General features: G+C 40.7%; 1 protein-coding gene across 1 annotated transcript in view; it reads right to left on the reverse strand.

The window, feature by feature from the left end:
- LOC147894238 (uncharacterized) overlaps positions 1-12462 on the reverse strand; it is a 29460-nt gene extending 16998 nt beyond the window's left edge. The window contains exons 1-3 of the mRNA XM_087384701.1: positions 12334-12462; positions 12125-12256; positions 11941-12051 (exon numbers count right to left, since the gene is read on the reverse strand). Of these exons, the coding sequence (XP_087240827.1) occupies positions 11941-12051; positions 12125-12256; positions 12334-12462 (372 nt within the window). The remainder of the gene's footprint in view (positions 1-11940; positions 12052-12124; positions 12257-12333) is intronic.
- Between the last annotated feature and the right edge of the window lie 9280 nt (positions 12463-21742).

Genomic DNA, 21742 nt, shown 5'->3' on the forward strand with positions numbered 1-21742 from the left:
CACTGCAAATGCAGTGGAATTACTCATGGATCGCATGGGTATTGATCACTGCACTTCTAGCATCTATCATCCAGCATCCATGGGACAAACGGAGCGGCGGACCAACGGCCTCCTTTGTAAAACCATGGGGAAAATGGCCATAAGGAATAGGAGCTAGTGGGATCAGAACGTCACCGAAGCTGTGTGGGCTTACAACATCACCCATAAAACGTCTATAGGTCACACTCCTTTTGAGTTAGTGTATGGTACTGAAGCAGTTTTACCACTAGAGATAGAGATTCTAGCCTTGAGATTGGCATGAGAATAGAGGATGACAGAAGATGAACATGTAGATGCCAAGTTGGTATAACTTGAGAAGCTAGATGAAACCTGACGCCTTGCACTCCATCAAACAGAGATCCAAAAGAACCAACAAAAGGCCCACATGGATGCTAAGATTCGCAAGGGATGGGAAAGACACTTTGCTGAGGGGGATGTTGTGCTATGCTTTGATAATGGATTGGACCACCAAATGGATAAACAATTCCTTTCACTATGGAACGGTCCATACAAAGTCATCAAGGAACGTAATAATGGGTTTGTACAAGTTCAGGAGCTGCATGAGCCATATGGCAAGAAGGTGATCAACAAGCATTATCTCAAGCCCTTCTTTGTTTGTGATGGTCCCAGGCATGGAAATGCTGTGCATTCCCTGCCTAGGGGGGGGAATTGTTATAGATAAATTTGACCAAGGTAAAAGGAATAAATATATGTGTGTGCTTGTATGTGTGGCAATAGTATAATAAAATATGGTGTGCATAGGACCTAGGGTTGAGGTGGCAGGGCATGATCATGTTCCACCCTTCCACTTAAGAGGACCCATAAGGTGTGTTGTACATAAGCCATGGTAGTTATATTAAGGTGGCATGGTTCCTCCATGTGCCACCCCTCCACCTAGGCGGTCCCATGCCTGCATTTAGTGAGACATGGACCAAGGACCATGGGAGAAGTAATATAAAATAGGTGGAGATGGATATTATATTGGATTATTCCCTCCATGTAGGATAGGCCCATGTGGGAGGGGTGTAGATAGTCAAAGTATGCAAGTTATATAATGGGAAAAGTAGGATGAGGTGGCAAGACTCCTTGTGCCAACCCTCCACTTGTCCAAAAGAGGGAGATTGTATCAGCTTCTATGCAAAAGGATTTACTTAAGAAATATTTGCATGAGACAGTAGAATTGATGAAGTCATTAAGTTTGAATTAGATGGAGACAAGTGGAAGAGGAAGAGGCCGAGGTGCACTAAATAATAAGAGGGATAGGAGGTGAAGGAAGCTCAGCTAGAGCAGGAAGAGGATGGGGTTATATGGTAATGTGAAATGCTAGAACTACAGAGAGTGGGGACATATTAGCCCCTCACTATGATAAACTAGCCAGAGCAGGTGGAGAGTAATGCAGAGGACAAATGATAGATTAGGAAACTATAATGCAGTAGTGAAAGATCTGATGGGAAGATAAGGGAAAAGGAAAGGCAGTTAGCTTGATTAGAGTAGAGACTATTCTAGAGATGATGCTGGTGGCAAAGAGAACAAGGAGTGCAACAAGAGAGAATGGACCCTCTGCCAAGAAAGGGAAGCATGTGGAGTTTGATCTCAACCCTCAACCTAAAAAGAAGAGTCAGATGCCCAAGAAGCATTATAAAACTTTGGATTTGCATATTGGTCAAGGTCAAGAGGAATACACACTGATGAATGATTTAAAGGGGAGGACAGCCACTATAACTTTTGCATAGTTGCTTGTTTATGCCCAAACCTCAAGAGAGAATGGAAGAAATTGGCTAATCCCCGAAAAGGTAATGAGCAGGAGCCCACAAGAGGAGAGACGGAGTTGATGTATGTGGAAGATCTTCTAGGTATATGCCCATCAGTGGATGCATAGTGTGGAGATGTAAGTGTTGGAGAGGTATATGTCAATGGCGGTGCTCAGATAAATGTTATGGCCTAGGCATATATAGAGAGGTTGGGACTAAAGATGAATGCACATTCAGATTTTGGGCTCCGATTGGCAAACCATGCAAAGGTGAAGTGTCTATGTATATGCACGGAATAGTGGTGGATGTTTTTGGAGTGTCATGTTGCATTAATTGCCACATTATGCCTGTTGTGTTGGTTTGTGGGCATACCCACTGATTTTGGGAATACCTTGTCTTGAACAGGTGGGAGCAATACAAAACTAGAAGATGGGTACAATTAAGGTGCACAATAAGAAGTGAAAGGCCAAGAAGTTTGATATGAGCAGCAGATGGGAAATAGTGGGAGAGCTAGAAGAAACAAGCATGGAAGAGGAGTCAAACAATGAAATAGAAGAAGACAGTAGTACATCTAAAGAGGAAGGGCAAGTATCATTTTTATTGAGAGAATCTGATGCATATGAGTTGTGGGCAGTAAAGATACAAGAGTCTAAGGAGGAGAGTAAGCTTGAAGACATGGATAATTTGATGCAACCCCTGCCTTCCCAAACAAAGAGAGAAAATTTGCTGTCTGCTGTCCATTTTGAATTCCAGCTTGGAGGTGGTGGAAAAGGTGGAGTATATGAAGATCAATCATAAGTATCCAAAACTGTTCATTACGTCACATGAAGAGATCAGAGGTTGCAGATATGAGCAAATGCACATTGAGTTAAAAGAAGGCAGCAAACCTGTTTTTCAAAAGTTGAGAAGGATGCATAGAGAGCTTTTGCATGTATTGAGGAAGGAGTTAAATAAGTTGCTCAAAGCAAGGCTGATTTACATAATGGAGCACTTATATTAGGCTAGTCTAGTGGTAATCATTCCAAAGCACACAGGAGGATGGAGAGTATGCATTAATTACAAGCCTCTCAATGTAGTAACAAAAAGCAATCATTATCCTCTACCTTTTATCAATGATATATTGGATAGAGTGGCAAGGCATGAAAAGTACAGTGTGTGTGATGGATACTCTGGGTACTTCCAGATCTCAATTGTAGAGGAAGATCAAAACAATACTACATTTATCACACCCTAGGGTTGCTTTTGTTACAGAGTAGTACCATTTGGATTGAAGAATGCACTGGCGTGGTATCAAGAGAACACTGATGAGGTGTTGGCCCCTTTCATTGATAAGTGTGTGAGAGCATTTATGGATGATATATGTGTATACAGTTCCACAAGAGAGCATGCATTGAGGTTGGATGAAGTGTTCCACAGAATGGATGATGCAAGAGGTCATTTCAATCCATGGAAGTGTCATTTGTGATGCTCTAAAGTGAAGTTATTGGGACATAGAGTGTCTCAAAATGGCATTGAACCTGCTTGAGAGAAGGTGAAAGCACTTATCTTACTACCATTTCCCTCAACATCTAAACAAATGTTACTAGCTCCCTCATCAACATTTTGTCTCTCAATTGTTGTACCCTTTTCAACAAGCTATGAAGTAAGAGCCTCTGCAATGGAATGAGGACTGTGAAGTAGTATTCAACAAGGTGAGGGAAGTATTGGAAGAGATTGCATGTGTGAAGGCTCCAGATTTCTTTCAAGCCTTTTATGTAAACCCTACTTTTGGTTCAGATGCCATGGAAGCTACTGTAGAGATGGAGAGGAGTCCCAATACATGAAACCTGTGTATTATGCCAACAGAGTTAAGACAAAAGTAGAGAGGAAATATACAGAGATAGAGCCGATTTTTTCAAGTTTGGAGTATGCCTACTGCAGAAAGTTCAAAGTTTATCTTATCTCAAAGCCATTTGTTGTTTTGACTTGCTACACTTTATTGCCTTAGCTAGTTAATAATTCAACATTCTCTTGGAATATGATGAAGTGGTTGGTTGAGCTACAAGAGTATAATTTCTCATTTTTTATGGAGAATACTTCCAAAGCCACACTAGCAGATCTGTTGACATACAAAGAAGGTCCAATTTTGGTGAAAGAAGTGAAGAAGAGAATAGACAAAGAGGAGGTTGTTGTCATTCCAAGAGCATTTGTCTTGCATTTTGATGGCTCATACAAGAAGAGCTTACATCATGCCAAAGGAGGTTATGTGATCAATGATTCAAAGGGCAAGCTGATTCAAAAGGAGGGAGTACATCTCGAAGCCTAAAGCAATAATGAAACAAAGTATGCAGCATTATGTGAAGGGTTGTAGACTGCTCTAAAACTAAGAATTCAAAAACTAATGATTAAGGGATATTCTATGTTAGTGGTAAAGCAAGTCCTAGGAAGTTGGTAGGCAAAAAACCCAAAGTTGAGAGGGTATTTGGCCAAAGCTAGACGGCTGTTGTATCAATTTACAGCATGGAATATTTAGCATGTGCGAAGGGAGGATAATCAAGCGGCACATGAGTTGGATCAAGAAGTGAGTGATCAAGACCCTAGCAAAGCTTGAAGATCCACTACATAGATGGAGAGAATACCAGGCCCATGTAGTATATTTCATACTCACTGGTCATTTGCCTCAGGAGCTTAAGAAAAGTAAGAAGTATCACTTCATAAGAAGATGCAAACTGTATATGATGATTGATGATGAGCTCTACATGAGAGGGGCTAATCAGGTTCTAAGGAGAGTTCCTTGATGAGATATATTATATACTATCATCTAGTCATGAAGGAGCTTGTGGAGGATACTATGCATTTAAGGTTACACTGCAAAAGATACTTCTTGAGGGTTATGTGTGGCCTTCAATACAAAAAGATATGCAACAATGGTGTAGATCATGCCATGAATGCCAAAGGATGGGAAGAAGAATTATTAAGATGGAGCCGAGGAATATAATGTTCGTTTATGATATTTTCAAGACATGGGATATAGATGCCATTGGTCATCTACCCAAAACTGCCATACATTCTTACTGCTGCAGTGGAGTATTTGTCAAAATGGGCAGAGGTAAAGGCAGGAAAGAGAGTGGATAGAAAAGGGTTTGTTGATTTTGTATATGAGCACATACAGATTTGGAATTCCCCTGGAGTTGCTGTCAGATAGTAATCTTGGATGCAGAGGAGAGGTGATGGACCATTTGCAGAGAAAGTTGAATATTAAGCATATATCACTCCATATCACCCTCAGTGTAATGGCTTGAATGAGAACTTCAATGGAGACTTCAAATTGATGATGACTAAGATGATGGGAAGTCACTCCAAATATTGGGATTTGGAGATGAATCAAGTTTTGTGGGCATATAGAGAGTAGCAATGAAGCACAGCACTCAATTTTCTCCATTTCATTTGGTGTATGGAAAGGAAGCAATACTACAATTAGATGTGGAAATACTAGCCTTGAAATTTTTGGTTGAGGAAGGATATGAGCCTATAGACTCGTTATTACGAGGAGAGATTATTAGCACTGCAGGTGATGCAGTTACACAAGGATTTGGCTTTTGAGCATTATGCTAGAGTGCAAATGCAAAGGTAAGAGTTGGAGAATGCAAAAATCAAGGAAAAGGGAATTGAAGATGGAGATTAGGTTCTTAGACACAATAGCAAGTTGGATAGTGCGTTTCATACTTCTTTCTAGACCAAATGGGAAGGTCCATATAGAGTGGAGAAGAATTTTGAGAATGGCCCTTATTAGCTGACTGATTTAGATGGCAAAAGACATAAGAAGAGAGCCAATGGTATCCATTTTTTCGAGGAAAAAAAATGGTATCCGTTTGAAAAAGTATTTTGCACGGTTGATGATAGCACTAAGAGAGAAAGATTGTGAGAATGATGAGTTGTGGCAAAAGCCTGTGATGAGTGAAGAAGAATAGAATTTGGATACATCATCTCTGTTTGTCTCACTACTGGACATGAATGTCATAGCAAAAGAAAAGGGTTGCTACCTGGGGCGCCAACTCCCTTTAGTAAGAAAACCTATAAAAAACTTGAGTATGAGATGAAATTAACAATATGCCATGACTAGAAATTATTTAAATTAACACGATTGTGTTCTACACTAAAAGAGCTTCAAATATGTCTTTACACCTTGAAATTTGGGTAACACATGAAAAAGTTACATTAATTTGAAAGGATATGGGTTTTCATATTTTAATGTATTTTTTGTTTTACCCCCCAAAAGACCCTCCCTTGTGCCTTACATATTATGAAAAATATGTACAAAAATTAAATCTTACATATTTTTCAAGGTATATAGCTTATATTTTGTAGGAAGGGGGACATGAAATTTTCATATTTTTCCCTTGCATATTTGAAAAATTTGAAGGAAATCCATGCATATTATATATGAACCTTGTCTCTCCATACCTTGGATTTTAAACAAGCATAGTAATACATTGCATATTGAGTTGGTGCCCCATGGGTTGCTAAAGATGTGTGAACAAAGTTGTAAATATTTTTTCACACTTTTGAATTACACGAGGGTAGGCACTTTGCTCATATTTGTATAGGGCTCCAAGGAAATGATGAGCCCAAGGTGTGGATGTACCAAGCACTCCAGAGCATAACATCCTATTTTATGGTTTTGTGTTGAGAGTGACATATGTCATTAATGTCATCCCTTTGATGTGTGTCCATATTATGGTGAGTGACTTTTGTCTTGACATATCATGATGTGGACATATTAGTACGGGTGGGGGATGATTGAGGTGTGGTCATGTGCAAAAGGTGTGTCATAGGGCCTTGTATTTGGTCCATGTGCAAAAGGTGTGTCATAGGTTGGAATTTTGGACATTAGTTTCTTGGCCTAAGTATTGAAGGAGAAGATATTTGAGAGTGGTAAAAGTCACTATGCTGAGGTGGTTGATTTCTTGGGAAGGCTAACATGTGCATGCAAGGTGGCTACGTGATGGAGAATGGCATGTTCCAGATGGCAAGTTGGCAATGGCACGTAAAAGTTGCAATTCTTTGGGAAGATTTGGGGGGAGGGAGGATGCGTTAAAGAAAAGAGAGAGCCGTTTACAGAATGTCCGAGGGGAGGTCCGCTCACTTCCAAAGGTGTAATCGGAGGCCTAAGGCCACTGATGTGAGGAGCGTGAAGTGGGTGATGTGTAGACCTATGACACAACTCTACCTCAGCTACACTACACTGTGTGATGCATGAACATATGATACAACACTGGTCGAAGATGCTACGGAGTGCTAAGTACTGTTGAGTACTAGAATAGGAAGAACAAACCCAAAAAGGAGATAAGAAGGAACAATGCTAATAACAGATAATGGAGAAAGCGGTAGACAAGAGCACAATGCGAACAAGTGCATATCATAGAAGGAAGAGATCCCCATACACTAGCCTCTCTGAACAGAGATTAGAGATCACTCATCCACAACAATGCAACATCTCCGAACAGAGATCAGAGATCACTCATCCACAACAATGCAATAGTAGCAATACATCATAACAATGCAACAGGTGAGCTCATAGCTCTAGCCCCTCTCCTTCTCACTCTCAATCCTCATACAATGATGAATGAATCCCCATCTCCCCTCTTCACCCTTGCCTTTTGGATGAGAAATCCCCTCCCTCTCTCCTATTGGTTGTCCCCTCATCCTTAGCCATCCCGCCACTGAGTCTCTCCATGTCTTTTGTAATGGCCAGCTTGTGCCGAGTTGGTGCATTGTTATTACTCCATGTGCACCGCTTGCAGCTACCTTGTATCTGACAAGGCAACACCAGATGAACACCTATGCCACCCATGAGTCAGGTCTGTAGAGGTTGGCAGAGCGTGATTGCGTGACATGAAGACCCTTGATGCATGACCATATGCTTGGGTGCAAGGTAGTCAATAGAGCGAGCGAGAAAAAGCGAGCGGGCCCAATGAAGCGAGCGAGTTTTTTTACAATTCCTCCGATGAGAACAAATTTGAAACCAAACTTATTATAGCAATATGTTGTCATAATAAGCATACCAATAATCAGACTTACAATCCACCCTATCTTTCACTTGAAGAACATAAACTAGTTACCAAACTCATAACATAGATGACTATTGAAATACCACTTCACCCGCAAAATGCACTAGACCAAAACTTTCCAAATGCATCCATGGTTCACCACAACAATTATCAGTCTATGAACAAAATGGTGTTTTAAACCATGTTCTAATCCCCCTGACATTCATCATCAAGAAAGTGGTTGCGCGCATGTGGTTTATCTAATTGCCACTCATCATATCTCTTGTCGGCTATCATGAATCTTGCCATTTTTTCTGCATAGCATGGTAACAAACTACAACAAAACATACATTTCAAAGGAAAGTAAGTCAAAGTGGAAAAATGAAAATAATTTCCAATAAGAAGAACTTGCCATCCTTATGTGTTATACAAAAGACAATTCGCTACCAACAAAAAGCAAAAAAAATCAATTGCTAGATCAAAGCCTTACAAACACTATCCAAAGCATCAAAATTTGTACTTTCTTGATTCAAAGGCACCCGTAAATGTTCACTATCTACCATATTATAAAGATGCTAAATAACACTTTCAAAGTCCTCAATTTTAGCATTCAAAATATATAACAAAAAAACTCAGGGCCAGTAGCATACTACTCATCAAAGGGGTTTGTGACAGGTTCCACTCTCTCTTCTTCCCCCTCGCCATCATGCTCTGACCTGATCCGTTTTCCAGAATGATCTGCCACAAGTGGCTCAACAATGCTAGCCATAATACCGTTGTCTGAATCAAATGAAAAACAAGGCCTACCAATGGCCTGACAAGCATGCATAAGAGGGGCTGTACCACAACCCATCTCTAGAACCAGCCCTCCAGGAACACAGAGAAGAGACATAATGCAACCTACAAAAAACTACTCCTCTCTAGTCCACCTCGTGCTAGCTGAGAAGACATCGGCACGATTGTCCTTGCAGAGGGAGGTATGTAATGAGTCCAGACATCTTCACGTGGATCAATCAAAAGCTGTTGGAAAAGTGGAAAGCTCTCCTCCCAAAAAACTATTGGATTCTTCTTTGCTCTATGTATTAGAGCTAATACTGAAGATTGCATCTGGAAACCATATGGAGAAAAACATGTATAGTATATTGACTTCAACTAGCAAGCATTATAGCATGAAAGATGGCAAAGATAGCATGCATAGGACTTATCCTTCCAAACATAGCATGCATAGGACTAACGAGGAGACATTTGTCAAAGACACTTTTATCATGGAATGAAAACATAGAATGCATGGAATGGTAGCTTACCTTAACACTTTTATCATGTTCTCTACAAAATCCATATGGAAACTTGTCATGAATGATCACATGTCTGACAACCTCCAAGCCCTGGACATATGCAAACCGTTCCATCCAACCAATACATTGTCCTACAAGCAATGAATTTTATTTAAAACTAGCAGAATGGAAACAAAAAATGTGAAATGTCAATTGTGGTATTGTGCCTTACCTGCCAAAGGACATATGCATGCCAACCAACCACTATCAGACAAAGAAGCTGATGCAACTACAAGCCCATGCCGCACATGGTCCTCGAGCAAGACATTCCAAGTAGGAGTGGATCCTCTCTCATCAAGTGGATAGCCAGATGGAAAATCAAGCAATATAAAATCTGAAGCCCACTTCACCTTCTTACCCATCCTCTTGTAGTCCTGATCTCGAGTAGCCACTGTAATAAAAAACTCATGCAAAATAGCATACTTATCATTTCTTTTAGAGTCAGCAAAGTCTTTGCCCATTGCAATGTAATCTCCAACTGTACAAGCAAACAAAGGTGTGATGCAACAGGCCAAGGAAATGTCAGGTGACTGTGATCGATGGAACACGTATTGCTTCACAAGTCCCGAGAATGATTCTCCACCTATATGCAAAAGCAAATTAATTGCAAGTAAAACTAGTGTTAAAGGAACAACTACATATATGGATGTGTCAATTTTACGAGCAAAAACCTATGAGCAGGTTTATCCGAGCGTGTTTTTCAAGAGATTTTTAAAAATGTTTTTCTTTAGGAAACATGGTTTTTACACTTTTATTTTCACTAGAAGTAGATCCCTTTATCATAAAAATATACAGACTAGTCACTCATTCATTTTTACACAACATAATTTTCTTATTTAGAGACATCCCTTTGTACCCCTGTTATTACCTTAAAAAAGTGTTGATTCCTTTAAGAAACATTCCTCATAATCACTCTCAATGTAATAATACTATGCATATATAATTACTTATTAACACATTTATATCATATGGCAATATCTTTTTAGTGTTTTTATAGCATATTTATGGACATGTTTCTAAAGAAGTTTAAATTACTATAAATAAGTATTAACTTGGGCTTATATATCACTCTCATAAAATACATGTAATATTTAATACTATATATGAAAGATTTTCCAAAATATAACTCCATAGATGTGCTCAAATAGGGTGTTCCGATCAATTTGAGTGGTTGAATGACTATATTTGGACATTGGGTATGAAAGTTATGTCACTTTTAAAAGTGCTGTCCAAGGTAGTTTCGCCAGCGAAACTACCTTGGGAGACTTGCTTCAAAGGAGTTTCGCTGGCGAAACTACCTGGATGGCTTGCTTCAATGAGTTTTATTTGAAGAAACTCTTTCATGAAGATAGGTTGAGAGAGGGTTTTCAATGTCACCCCCTATTAAGTAAAAGTTGTAAGAAGGATCATAAGGGAATTTTCATAGAGAAGTCTACTCTACATGTGGGTTTCTTCAAAAGCCATCCCATTATGCTCTCACCATTCCTACAGATTCACCTAAAGATTTTTGTATAAAATAGGCATAGCTATAATACTTTGCATATTTCTAAGTGAAACTATGTTTTCTTCTGATCGATTTTTGCCATATTTATGCATAGTTGGAAGCTTTTTTTTTCCTTCGCTCGAACGCTCGGAAGATTTCGCTCAGAAAATGCTCGTCCCCCATATGCAGAACACAACAACACCCTTACCTGCACTCTCTATGTGATCCATTTCATGCTGCATAGGACTAAATGGTCCCTCATCTACAAAGAGAACAATCATAAACTTATTAATGCGATGTCAAAACAAATTGAAGACAACATCAACAAACAATCACATTGTATCTTCCTTACCTTTTTCTGTAGGATGTTCTTGTTTCTCTTTCTCTTTCTTCTCTCTCCTTGAGCTTCCCTCCACTTTGTCCTTACTTGCTTCATTGGCTTTTTGTGAAGCATAAGTATTGTACAAGTCTCTTTCTTGCACCAATACTTGTCCTTTAGGAAAATCTATCCACCAGGGACAATGTGCTAATTCCCATTGAGAGAGATGGTGCATGCCAGGTGGATACATGCATGCAGCATGACCAATCTCCACCCAACTCTTGCACAAATTTGGACTGTCAGAGATCCTTTTCTCTATTGCCAAGTGGGAGAGATATCTATCAACCAAGAAACACAAAAAAATTGGATGTCCCAAACCATCAAAAGGTCAAGAAATTAAGTGGAACAACCATCAATGATTGTGTAATTACATGAATCAATAGCACAAACATAGACAAATGAAAAATGAACCTTTGAATGAATTAACAACATACCTATAAACCACCCTATGGGCAGCCATGTCCAACTCAAATAGTCCATCTCCTTTTTTTCCACCCTTGCTCTCCATCTTTGTTTCCTTTGATCTTAGCACCACAAACATATGTTTTCTCCCCTCCAGTTTTATATCCTCCATGTATTGCTGCAATGTGTAATCCTTAGGGGTATCCAAAGGCATGCCCATTGTTGTGATCACCCTCAAATCTTCAAGCACTTTCAATGACTGTCTCTCCACCTTCTCCAAAAATATATCTTTACTAATCCACCTAAATAGTAAAAGTTGACGCAATTTTATAATAAAAAAATAAGAGTCATGTCATTGGCAAGAAACAAACAAACACCATGAAAGATGATTTGTATTAGTAGAAGAAACACACCCTCTGTACTCAAGGTCACCCACAGGCATGAAGTACATGTCTCGCATAGGTTTAGTGGCTTCTAACAAAGAAAGAAAAAAAAAAATTTCTAATCTCAAATCAGACTTTGCAATGAGTTGGAGCTTCTCCAATGTCACGCAAGAGTCCGCACCATCAAAGCGCAAGGCAAACAACTTTTCCAACCAAGCCTCTCCAAGACCAGGATCTATACAATTCAACACCTATCCAAAGATGACATGTCAGTCACTTAACTTCAAAATAAATGCAACAAAGTATAGAAAATTCAATTCACACCTTTCCCATCCTATCAGCAATTCTCTTTTGAATTATGGTACGCTGCTTTCCTTCTACCTCTCCCCTTTGATCTAAAGGTAGCTTTGTAGATATTTTGTCCATTGCTTTTTTAAGCTCTGTATTGTACTCAACCTACATACATAAGTTCCAATTAGTGAAAGCAAAGGAGTGATAAAGAAGTAAGCATCAATACAAATGCAACATTCTACCTGGAAGACAAGCCTTGCCAGATAACCTCTTGTCAATGGAAACCATGGCTTCTTCCCTTTACTCTCTTGAGCCCTCCAATTCTCTATTGATTTGATCTCACTCGAAGACAATGTTTTCATAAACACCATAGAGTCACACTCACAAATGTTGTGTGCATTTATGAGTATGTCCCTTAGAGTGGGTTTGATAATGGCATGTTCATTCATGCTAGAAAACAAACAGTAAAGTACACAACCCAATCAATAAATGCAAAGTAGCATAAAACACAAATGTGGAGAAGATTCAAAGAGTCCATGTACTTACGAATTCATTCATTGTAGCCCTGCCAAGAGAGCAATCTCATTAATTTTCCTTGGGTCAATTATTGTGCATACCACTCATACATGTCTTTTCTTGTTTGTAGGAAAGATTTCCTTGATAACACTCCATCACATCTTTCTCAAACTCCTCATCCACCTCTCTCCAGGTGGGAGACCAACTCTTCCTCATATCATCTGTCACAACTATCTCCTCTCCATCACTCTTGCAGACAAATACAATGAAAGACCCTTTCTCTGGGAGATAGCCCTCCACTTGAAATGTACTTTTGAGTGAAGATACATCATCATGAAGTCCTCTCACTCTTGCATAAGGTATCAACCTACACAAGGGAATGCGAGGACACTGGTTTGAATCAAGCATCCTACATTTGCCAATCACATCACCTCCTCCTTCCACCTGAACTTCACTATCATCCAACTCATCCTCCTCCACTCTTGGACCTTCATCTCTTTGAGTTGATGATACTTCAACCTCTAGACCCACCACACTTTCTTTCTCTTCCGTTCCACCTACTGATGATTCAACATTGTGATCTACTTTTGTTCCTCTTGTCACCTTTGTAGAATGTGCCACTTGAACTTTTCTGCCTTTTTTTCCTGTCATCCTGAAAAGATAAAAAACAAGGCATTTTTCCAATCATAGTTCTCAAAACCTTTGCAATAAAAACCAAAACTAAAAACAAGAAACAACATGTAACAACAGATAGAGTATAATCTACGGCAGGTTCAAAGGTCTTCTCAAATCTTTCCATATGCTCAAAAAAACATGAGAGCTTTTTCACATATATATATGATAAAGGTTTTGTTTATGAAAACATATGCAATACATATCACGAGGGCAAAGCCCCAAATAGATAATGAAGTGTGTACACCTCATAAGGAAAAAGCTTCAAACAAATATCTCAAACTGCTGACATATATGAATGCAAAGGTGTGTAAACTCGCACTTATGAATAAACATCATTTTACATATCTAGACAAAAATACATGTATCTACCAATGCAATTGATTTCCAGTTTAGGGAACATTCACCCACTTGTGTCCTAAAAGAAAAAGTTTCATCTCCAATGCACATAGTATATCAACTTGCAGTGGTATCTATACACTTGGATATATGGAATTGCAGTGGCAAATATGCACTTCTATGCCTACCCCTTACCCTCATGAAAAGACACCTTGAGAAGCGAAAAAGGACAGCGCGTTAACGCACTGTCCTTTTTGGCATCTCAAGTTGTCTTTCATGAAGGCTTTTCAGCAAGGCTTTTCTACTCAATCCTCCATGTATCAATACTCACAAGAGGTTGCTTCAACCATTTCATCTTTTGTCTCCAAGTATGCTTTGGTATACAGGTCTTATGGTCTTTGGAATGCTATTGGACTCTTGGAGGGATAGGTCACATGGTCTTTTGATCGCTATGCAAGGAGGGGACTATTGGACTGCCCGAGGGACCAAAATAGGCAATGCGTTAACGCACTGTCTCTTTTGGTCTCTCATGCAATTCTAGAGCATAAATAGGACTATCTTCGAAATGCTACCTAGATGCCGATGGTCTACAAGGTTTTCTAAAAATTTTCCTCTTATCTCTATGCTTGAACATTGGACTTGCACTCGCTCATTTGTTTTGTGAACTTCTTTCATCCATTCAAGAGTTGAATATCACTTGAATGCCTCACATGGGAGAGGGTCTTGGACTGCCTGGGGCAACAAAAGAGGCAGTGTGTTAACGTGCTGCCTCTTTTACTGCCCTCCACAGTCCAAGTTCCCCTCCCTTGCATGACTCTAGGTAACTCTAGCAACCACATACATGCCTCGTATATATGGTTTGTAGAATATGGGCACAAATTTTTGACAGCAATTCCTATGAAATGAAATGATACCTCGGGCTGCTACACAACCAAGTCAACAAAAAACCTGTGAACACCATCGAGTCCTAAGCAACAACCACCGAGCAACGCAAGCAAAATGGAGTAACAAAACAAAATGGAGCAAGCAAAAGTCATGAAGAGCCCGAGGAGATAAAATCCGATGCCAAAATGCAGACTAATTAGACTATACAGAAAGGTGTACATCCCATAGCCTGGGGCAGCAAAAGAGGCAGCACGTTAACAGCATTTGAACTGTGGGAAGGCCTACACACCATAGCCTGGGGCAGCAAAAGAGGCAGCGCGTTAACGCGCTGCCTCTTTTGCTGCCCCAGGCTATGGTGTGTAGGCCTTCCCACAGTTCAAATGCTATGGTGGCAGTTGGACTGCGTGGGGCAGCAAAAGAGGTAGCGCGTTAATGCGCTGCCTCTTTTGCTGCCCCAGGCAGTCCAACTACCACCACATCCAAGAGAGGGCAGGAATGGAATCTCTAACACGATAAGGATTCCAACCTTCATTGAGGTCGACTTGTCAATGAGGATTGGCGGTGAGGATTTGCAGTGAGGAGGTGAGGATTGGAGGCAGTGAGGAGGTGAGGAGCCAAGGCGGTGAGGAGGCGGCGGTGAGGAGCAGTCGATCTCTCTATCTCTCCTGCTCTTTTGTAAATGGAAATGGCATCGTGAGGTGAGCCTTAGCTCTATTGGCACGTGCTCCTGCGGACGAGGAAACCATCGCTACAATCGATGAAATGGAAGCTATGTAGATTTTGTGGCCTTGCCTTGTAAGTCACACCACCAGCAGAGCTCGCGCCTTGAATGCCATTCAGAGAAGAAACTGTCGCTGAGGCTAGGAAGCAAAACAAGGGGTCTCGAAGGACGAAGCCGCCCTACTTGGAGTAAAGCCAAAAAAGAATAACCAGTGTGCCTTGTTACGAAGGAGGTCCATCAACGTGAAAGAAAAGCTTTGGCACAAGAGCAACGAGAAATACTATGATATCATGGTGAGGAGAAGGGAGCGAAGGAAGAAGAGAAACGAGGAAGAAGGAAAGGTGGCGAAGAGAAAGATAGGAAGATGGAGGAGACGATGAGGTGAGAGCTATGGATGGAAGGAAGGAAGGATGGAGGCGGTGAGGCGATGAAGCGGTGAGGAGGCGGTGAGGCGGCTTTGTGGTGAGGCGGTGAGGCGGCGTTACTGAGACTGTAAATGGAGCATGTGAGAGCCTATGAGAGTAAGTGGAGTCGGCAACGGGCAGAAGGTACGCTGACGGCAAAAAAAAGGGCTCTAACGTGAAGTCCTAAGGAAGAGTTTTTGTCACAGAAAGAGTGAGACTTAGAGTAGGAGATTAAGCGAGCGAGAGAGAGTGTTTTGCACAGCATGCGAGAAGTGAGGATCTAGCAAAGAACAATTGAGCTTATATATTGTTATAGAACAATTGTATATTGCTTGAAAGTAGCTTGCAGTAGCGAGGAACCATGCTCGAACTGATTGCTCGACAGTAACTTGTAGTAGAGATCACAGCGCAAGAGAGTTTTTGTCGACTCCCCACAACACAAGAGACCACAGAGAGATCAGGAATCGATTGATGTTCGGTGTCTAGGAGAGACCAGCGTAAGAGCACACAGAGAGAGCGACATCCTTCAGTCCTCGTTGCAGCAGTTTACATCGCACTCGATCCCCTTCGCTGGCCATCCTAATTATTGACATTTCAGCCCAAGAATGTTTTTCGATTCATGAAATATGGAAAACGAAAGACATAGAGCCATGCGAGGATAATATCGGGGAAGAATCGCACGTTGGTTGAACAAGCACCAAGAGTGAAGATCTCTACAGACGAATCATCCCCTCCTGTTACCATTCCTCTGCCAGGAAGCCTCACACTTGTATGAGTTGGCTTGTTGGTCTTTAATTACTACTAGCCGACTCTATCTATGTATATACATTGTCAGTTAATGTTGACGCATTCCAACAGTGCACAAACTTTTTTTGAACTGGAGAGAATATGTTGAAGCAGTTGCTTAAGAGAGAGGTTAACACTTTCGTGTCAACTTCCAATTCGAATCCACATTCTAAAATTGCCCTATTTTACCGTATAGTACATGTAGTATGTTTCCAAACATTTTAGACCCTGTAACGAGTGGTAGTGAATTACTTTCGAGCGGTAGTGAATTGTTTGCAGCCAAACATTTTAGTGCATTTCTTTCAAAGGGGCCACTAATACCAGGAGCGTTGAGTTGCTTTAAAATAGGCACATGACAATGCCGAAGTTTTGTAGGTCTTATCCTTTGCTATAAGTAGGGTGCACGGCTCGCGATTACGTGCAGCTAATAACCGGTTGGTTGCAACAGATGGCTATTGCACATGAAAATGGAAGCCCAAAATTCAAATGAGTGGTGTGGTGTAGGACGTAGCCCAGAGATGGCGAGAACAAGCTCCAATGAGCCAAAAGCCTGGCATTTAGGATTGTGTTTAGGATTCGCATCGATTTCCTAACAGCGCCAGAAGAATATCGCTTCGCTTCGCTTCGAAAGAATATTGAAGGATTCGCATCGGTTTCCTAACTATCGCTTCGAAATATCGCTTCGCTTCGTGGTCAGATTAACACGTATGATCTTGTTTGTGATTGATCACGGATGGGCATCTTGAGGTCCAACTTCGCCGAAGAACGTGATGCCCCGAAAATGATCATTGGATAGAAAGTTTAGCCTCTGTGAAAGAATCGTCGACTCCTTTTCGCGCCGTTCAAACAAGGAATGGCTCTCCTCGAAAAGGAGCAATTGAAAAAGCAATTGAGTGGAGTGGCCTTACGGGTTTATGTTTCCATTATCAACCAGCTACCAACTAGACTCTGGAATGTGGATGCTGGAGCGTGCTTCTTGAGATCTTCCTCTTCTTTTACGAGCCAATGTTTTCCATCAGTTTAATCAGCATTTACTCCTCTCGAATTCCAATGGACCTGTCACCCCGCCCAATGCTCAGTCGATGGCAGGCCTAGCCTTTAAAGAAACGATTTTATCAGATTTTGCAGGCCTGGTCATTATTAGATGGTAGGAGAAGACGTGGGTATGGGTAACGCCAGAAACCACATAACCCTTGTAATAGTGAGGAGAACATCTTGTAATGACTCATGATGGAAATAGTATATTGCTCGTTCATGTAAATGTGAAGTAAACTAACACGTTTTGATAGTTTTCATTTTAGATATGGATTTGAAGATACTACTCATTCTAACTATTACTAGTAAAATATAGTAATTATAAATCTTTAATTTTTTTCTTGATATTTTAGTCTTTCAATTATATAAATTTGAAAGTTACTTCTCTTTTTATTCATTTATATTAAATGTACACCCTTACTGAATGAAATGCATGGAGGCGTCATTCAAGTTGCTATATGCATGAAGGCATCTTGTTCAAAGATTACCATTATTCTAGACAAATAAACACATCTTGTTCAATAAAGACTTGCAGTTAAACGACCACCTTGGATGCTAATAGTGACATCCATTTGCATTTGACACTTACAGAGACGACCTTGCTTCTTCTCTTCTCTCGCATAATCCCTCTCAGTGGCTCTTTCAACACTTCTCTTTGCTCCATTCTCTTCGGTCTCCAACACATCTATGCCATTTCTTCTTTTGCCTCCCTAGTTTTGGACCCTTTGTGTAGCTAGCTTTTCTCTTGTTCTTTGGTTGGTGTCGTCTAGTGCTACATCTTGGCTCTAGCATTTGAATCATGCCTTTCTCAGTTTTCATTCGCTTTGGAGAACACGAATCATTGACCATTCGTTTTGACACTCCTTTCCTGGAGGTTTCATTGGTGGAGCTTAAGGAACACTTTCACATTGAGAACGAGGACATTGAGCTGCATCAAGAAATCGGAATAGATGAGCTTGCCATTGTAGTTCTAGTGGTAAACTTAGAGGATGGTCAGAAAGGGTTCAAGATTAGTGGTAGCCAACAATCAACCTTAAGAGTTCACATGCCCTATAAAATAGGTTCTCATGGTGACTTTATGAATCATGAACTAAATAGTGTGGTTTCACTGATAGAGAGGATGCCTTTGAATAGTTCTCTTCATGTTGCGCTCAAATCTGCAGTTCGAGTGGAGAAGGTTATTGAGCTTCCTCTAACTTACGATGGATATATTGTCTTCGAACTTCCACCTATGCCTAAGGGTTCACCAATGTCTGGAATGGAACAGAATGCTGATGGTCATGATTGGACAAAATATTCCACATGTTCGCAAGACTGCTTCAATGGTGTTGTGAGAATGAGTAGATGTTCAGGTTATTTGAGATGTTGTAATTTGGATTGTCCTTTCCTTGAACGAATGGGAGTTTTAAATGATACACAATGGAAAGGAAAGCTTAGGAGACCTCCTCTACCTGGTCCCATTGATCCAGCCTTGGGGTCACTTGTGTACAAGCATTGTGATGCAATACCAGAGTGTGTTTACCTATGCAGTGCTATAATATATTATTGCTTTCCCCATGAACGAGTGAAGACAACGAGATGCGCAATGCATGTGGGTTTCCATGACCATCCAGTTGAAAAAGGTAGAAGTCGAGCAAAGGAAATGCAAGTAGATGATCTCATTTCAATGCGTGCAAGGTTGAATGGAAATTCCTCTTGCAAAAATATCGAGGTGTCTGTGGCACAAGACCTTGTGATGGAGATGATGCTAGCAAAGGATGGGGTTGTTGTGGAGCCGCTAGATGATCAAAAGTTCGAAGAAGTGCTTGAAACCATTACACCAATGACCCAGAGAAGGAGGCTTCAGAGAGTGGTACAGAGCACAAGAAGTGAGGCTAGAGGAGGGGATGGTGGAATGGATTCAATACTTGATTTAAAGAGGAGATGCAAATATCCATACCTACAAAGTATCCTATTTCCTGAACAATTGCAAGATGAACAACAACCGCATATCTTCAAAATGTCGACCATTGGTCTAGGATCAGGAGTTGATCTAGTGAATCGCATGCGGCCTGGTGGGAGCTTGGGATCACAATGGGTTCATTTTGACCATGTGCATCGAGTGAGGGGATGGTCAACAATGGGTGCTCATGTGTATGACCCATTCATAAGGGAACTATTAACTATAGCAATATGTGAATTCAAGTTGGAGGATAACCATGCTCAAGTTCGATTCTGGGAGCTACTGAACAATACAATGGAGAAGAATGGTTTTAAAAAACCTGAATTCCATGGATTCATGGCAGATGGAGCAGGACCAAATTGGCTGGCTGTCCGCACTGTTTACAATGGGGGACCGGAAAATGTGATGGATGGTAGAGAAAGAACTTGTGTTTTCCATTGGGAGATGAGCATGGTTGAGCACACTAGACGATGCATTAAGCCACAATTTCAGGAGGAGCATAAACTTCTATGTCAGAAGTGGAGAGAGGCAACAACTTCAACTTCTGCAGACCAATGCAAACAAACATTGAATTTGTATTGGTCCCCAATTCATGTGAAGGAGAGTGAGCTACCAACATTGCATACGTGGTTTGCTTGGTGGGATGTTAGAGTCAACCAGTGGGGGGGAATGTTCTTGTAGCAAGAAGAGCACTCTGGATTTGTTCCTATAGTGAACCTTTTAGAGAGAAAACATTCTAGCATGAGAGCAACACATGGATATGCAAAACACATCACATTGTATGATGCTTGTGTAGCAGATCTTGCAATGAGTGTCCTTCAGAGTGCCCACTACAATGCCTTTATGAATGGAAGACACTTGGGTACAGGACCAAATTTGGATGCTCTCCGGCGAAGAATACTTGATGGTAGTGGGTCTGGTAAAGGGGACAGAAAGAGGCTTGTGGATTTATCACACATAGTGATTGAAGAGGGTGGGATACAATCTCCTGAGATGAATAGGCCAATAACAGAACCGGTGAGCATAAGAAGAAAGAGGGGTTCAAAATGTTCAACATCGGTCCATGCAAATGATAGTCATCGACCAGAATACGTGACAGTGACAACAAGGAGAGTGATAGGAAAAGAAGACAAATTGATTTTAAAAGTCCATCACAGGACGTGGTTTGTAGAGAGATAGATATTCATGAAGCCAATTGGGCGATCAGGAGAACTGAACCACATAGCGTTGTCACACGCTTTGGCTACTTGGCAGAGAGTCGGAGACAATGTGGGGCACTAATCAATGCACTTGGTAGAAGTGCAAGTTATGGTGTGCCAGCCCCTTGTTTTAAGGGAAGAAGGCAACATTCTCATGGAGTGACAGAGTAGTTTGTATGGTTTTGTAATACTTCTATCACCCATACATGGAATGTGGATAAATCCATTCAAGGTGTTCCTGGGGTCTCTCCAGGTGTATGGAAGGTTGCAAGTGGGACATCAATGACTGTAGATGAGAGGGGTACCCTTGTAAGGGCAGGGTTTGTATTTAATAGTGATGATTCTATTGGTGTGATGGGACCTCCTTATGCACAGCAGATCTATACACCTAGCCATGTGCGCCCTTCTCATCGTGATGGAAAGCTTGTTTCATGGAGAAGTAAGTTGAATAAAGATTTCAACGAAAGGATACACAAGGCAGTTACAGAAAATGGGGAGGTGGTGAGAGAGAACATCATTATTCCACATGAGGTGCATGTATTCCATGTTCATACAACAAGATCAATGTCTAAAGGGCTAACATATAGTGTCTTGATTTCAGAGTTTCCACGTTGCACATGCCTTGATTTCACAAAAAGGGAAGCAAGAAAAAGTAGGGAAGCAAGAAAAAGTCCCTACATGCCTTGAAAGCACATATACTTTGTGTTTATTGTTGTCTTGGGCTTAACTCAAATGGTGCATCAGTTTATGCATCAGGCTGCATTGACAAAAGTTGAATTGTTTCAAGCTCTGGGTGGTAGAAGAAACCCATCAAGTATGTAGTGTATGGCTTGGATGCCCTTTTTTTGCAATTCCTTTAGAATCGGATAATATATGTAGGTGTGCTTCCTTGCATGATGCTGCACTAAGTTGTATTTTTTGAAGGTGGAAGAAACCCATGAAGCATTTAGTAGGTAGCCTAGATGTCCCTTTTTTATATTTCCTTTGGAAGCGGATGATATACATAGGTGTGCTTCCATGTTTTGGCAATGCACAAAAAAACATTTTGTACAATCATTCCAAGGGTTGGAAGATATTTTGAAGCATCAAATTTTTCTATCAATTTTTTTTTGTATGACATATGCTTTTTGTGCTATGGAGTTAATAACTTTT

The sequence above is a fragment of the Dipteris shenzhenensis genome, chromosome 14 (genome assembly GCF_047967505.1).
Source record: "Dipteris shenzhenensis isolate YYH24624 ecotype China chromosome 14, Dip_SZ_1.0, whole genome shotgun sequence".
NCBI lineage: Eukaryota > Viridiplantae > Streptophyta > Polypodiopsida > Gleicheniales > Dipteridaceae > Dipteris > Dipteris shenzhenensis.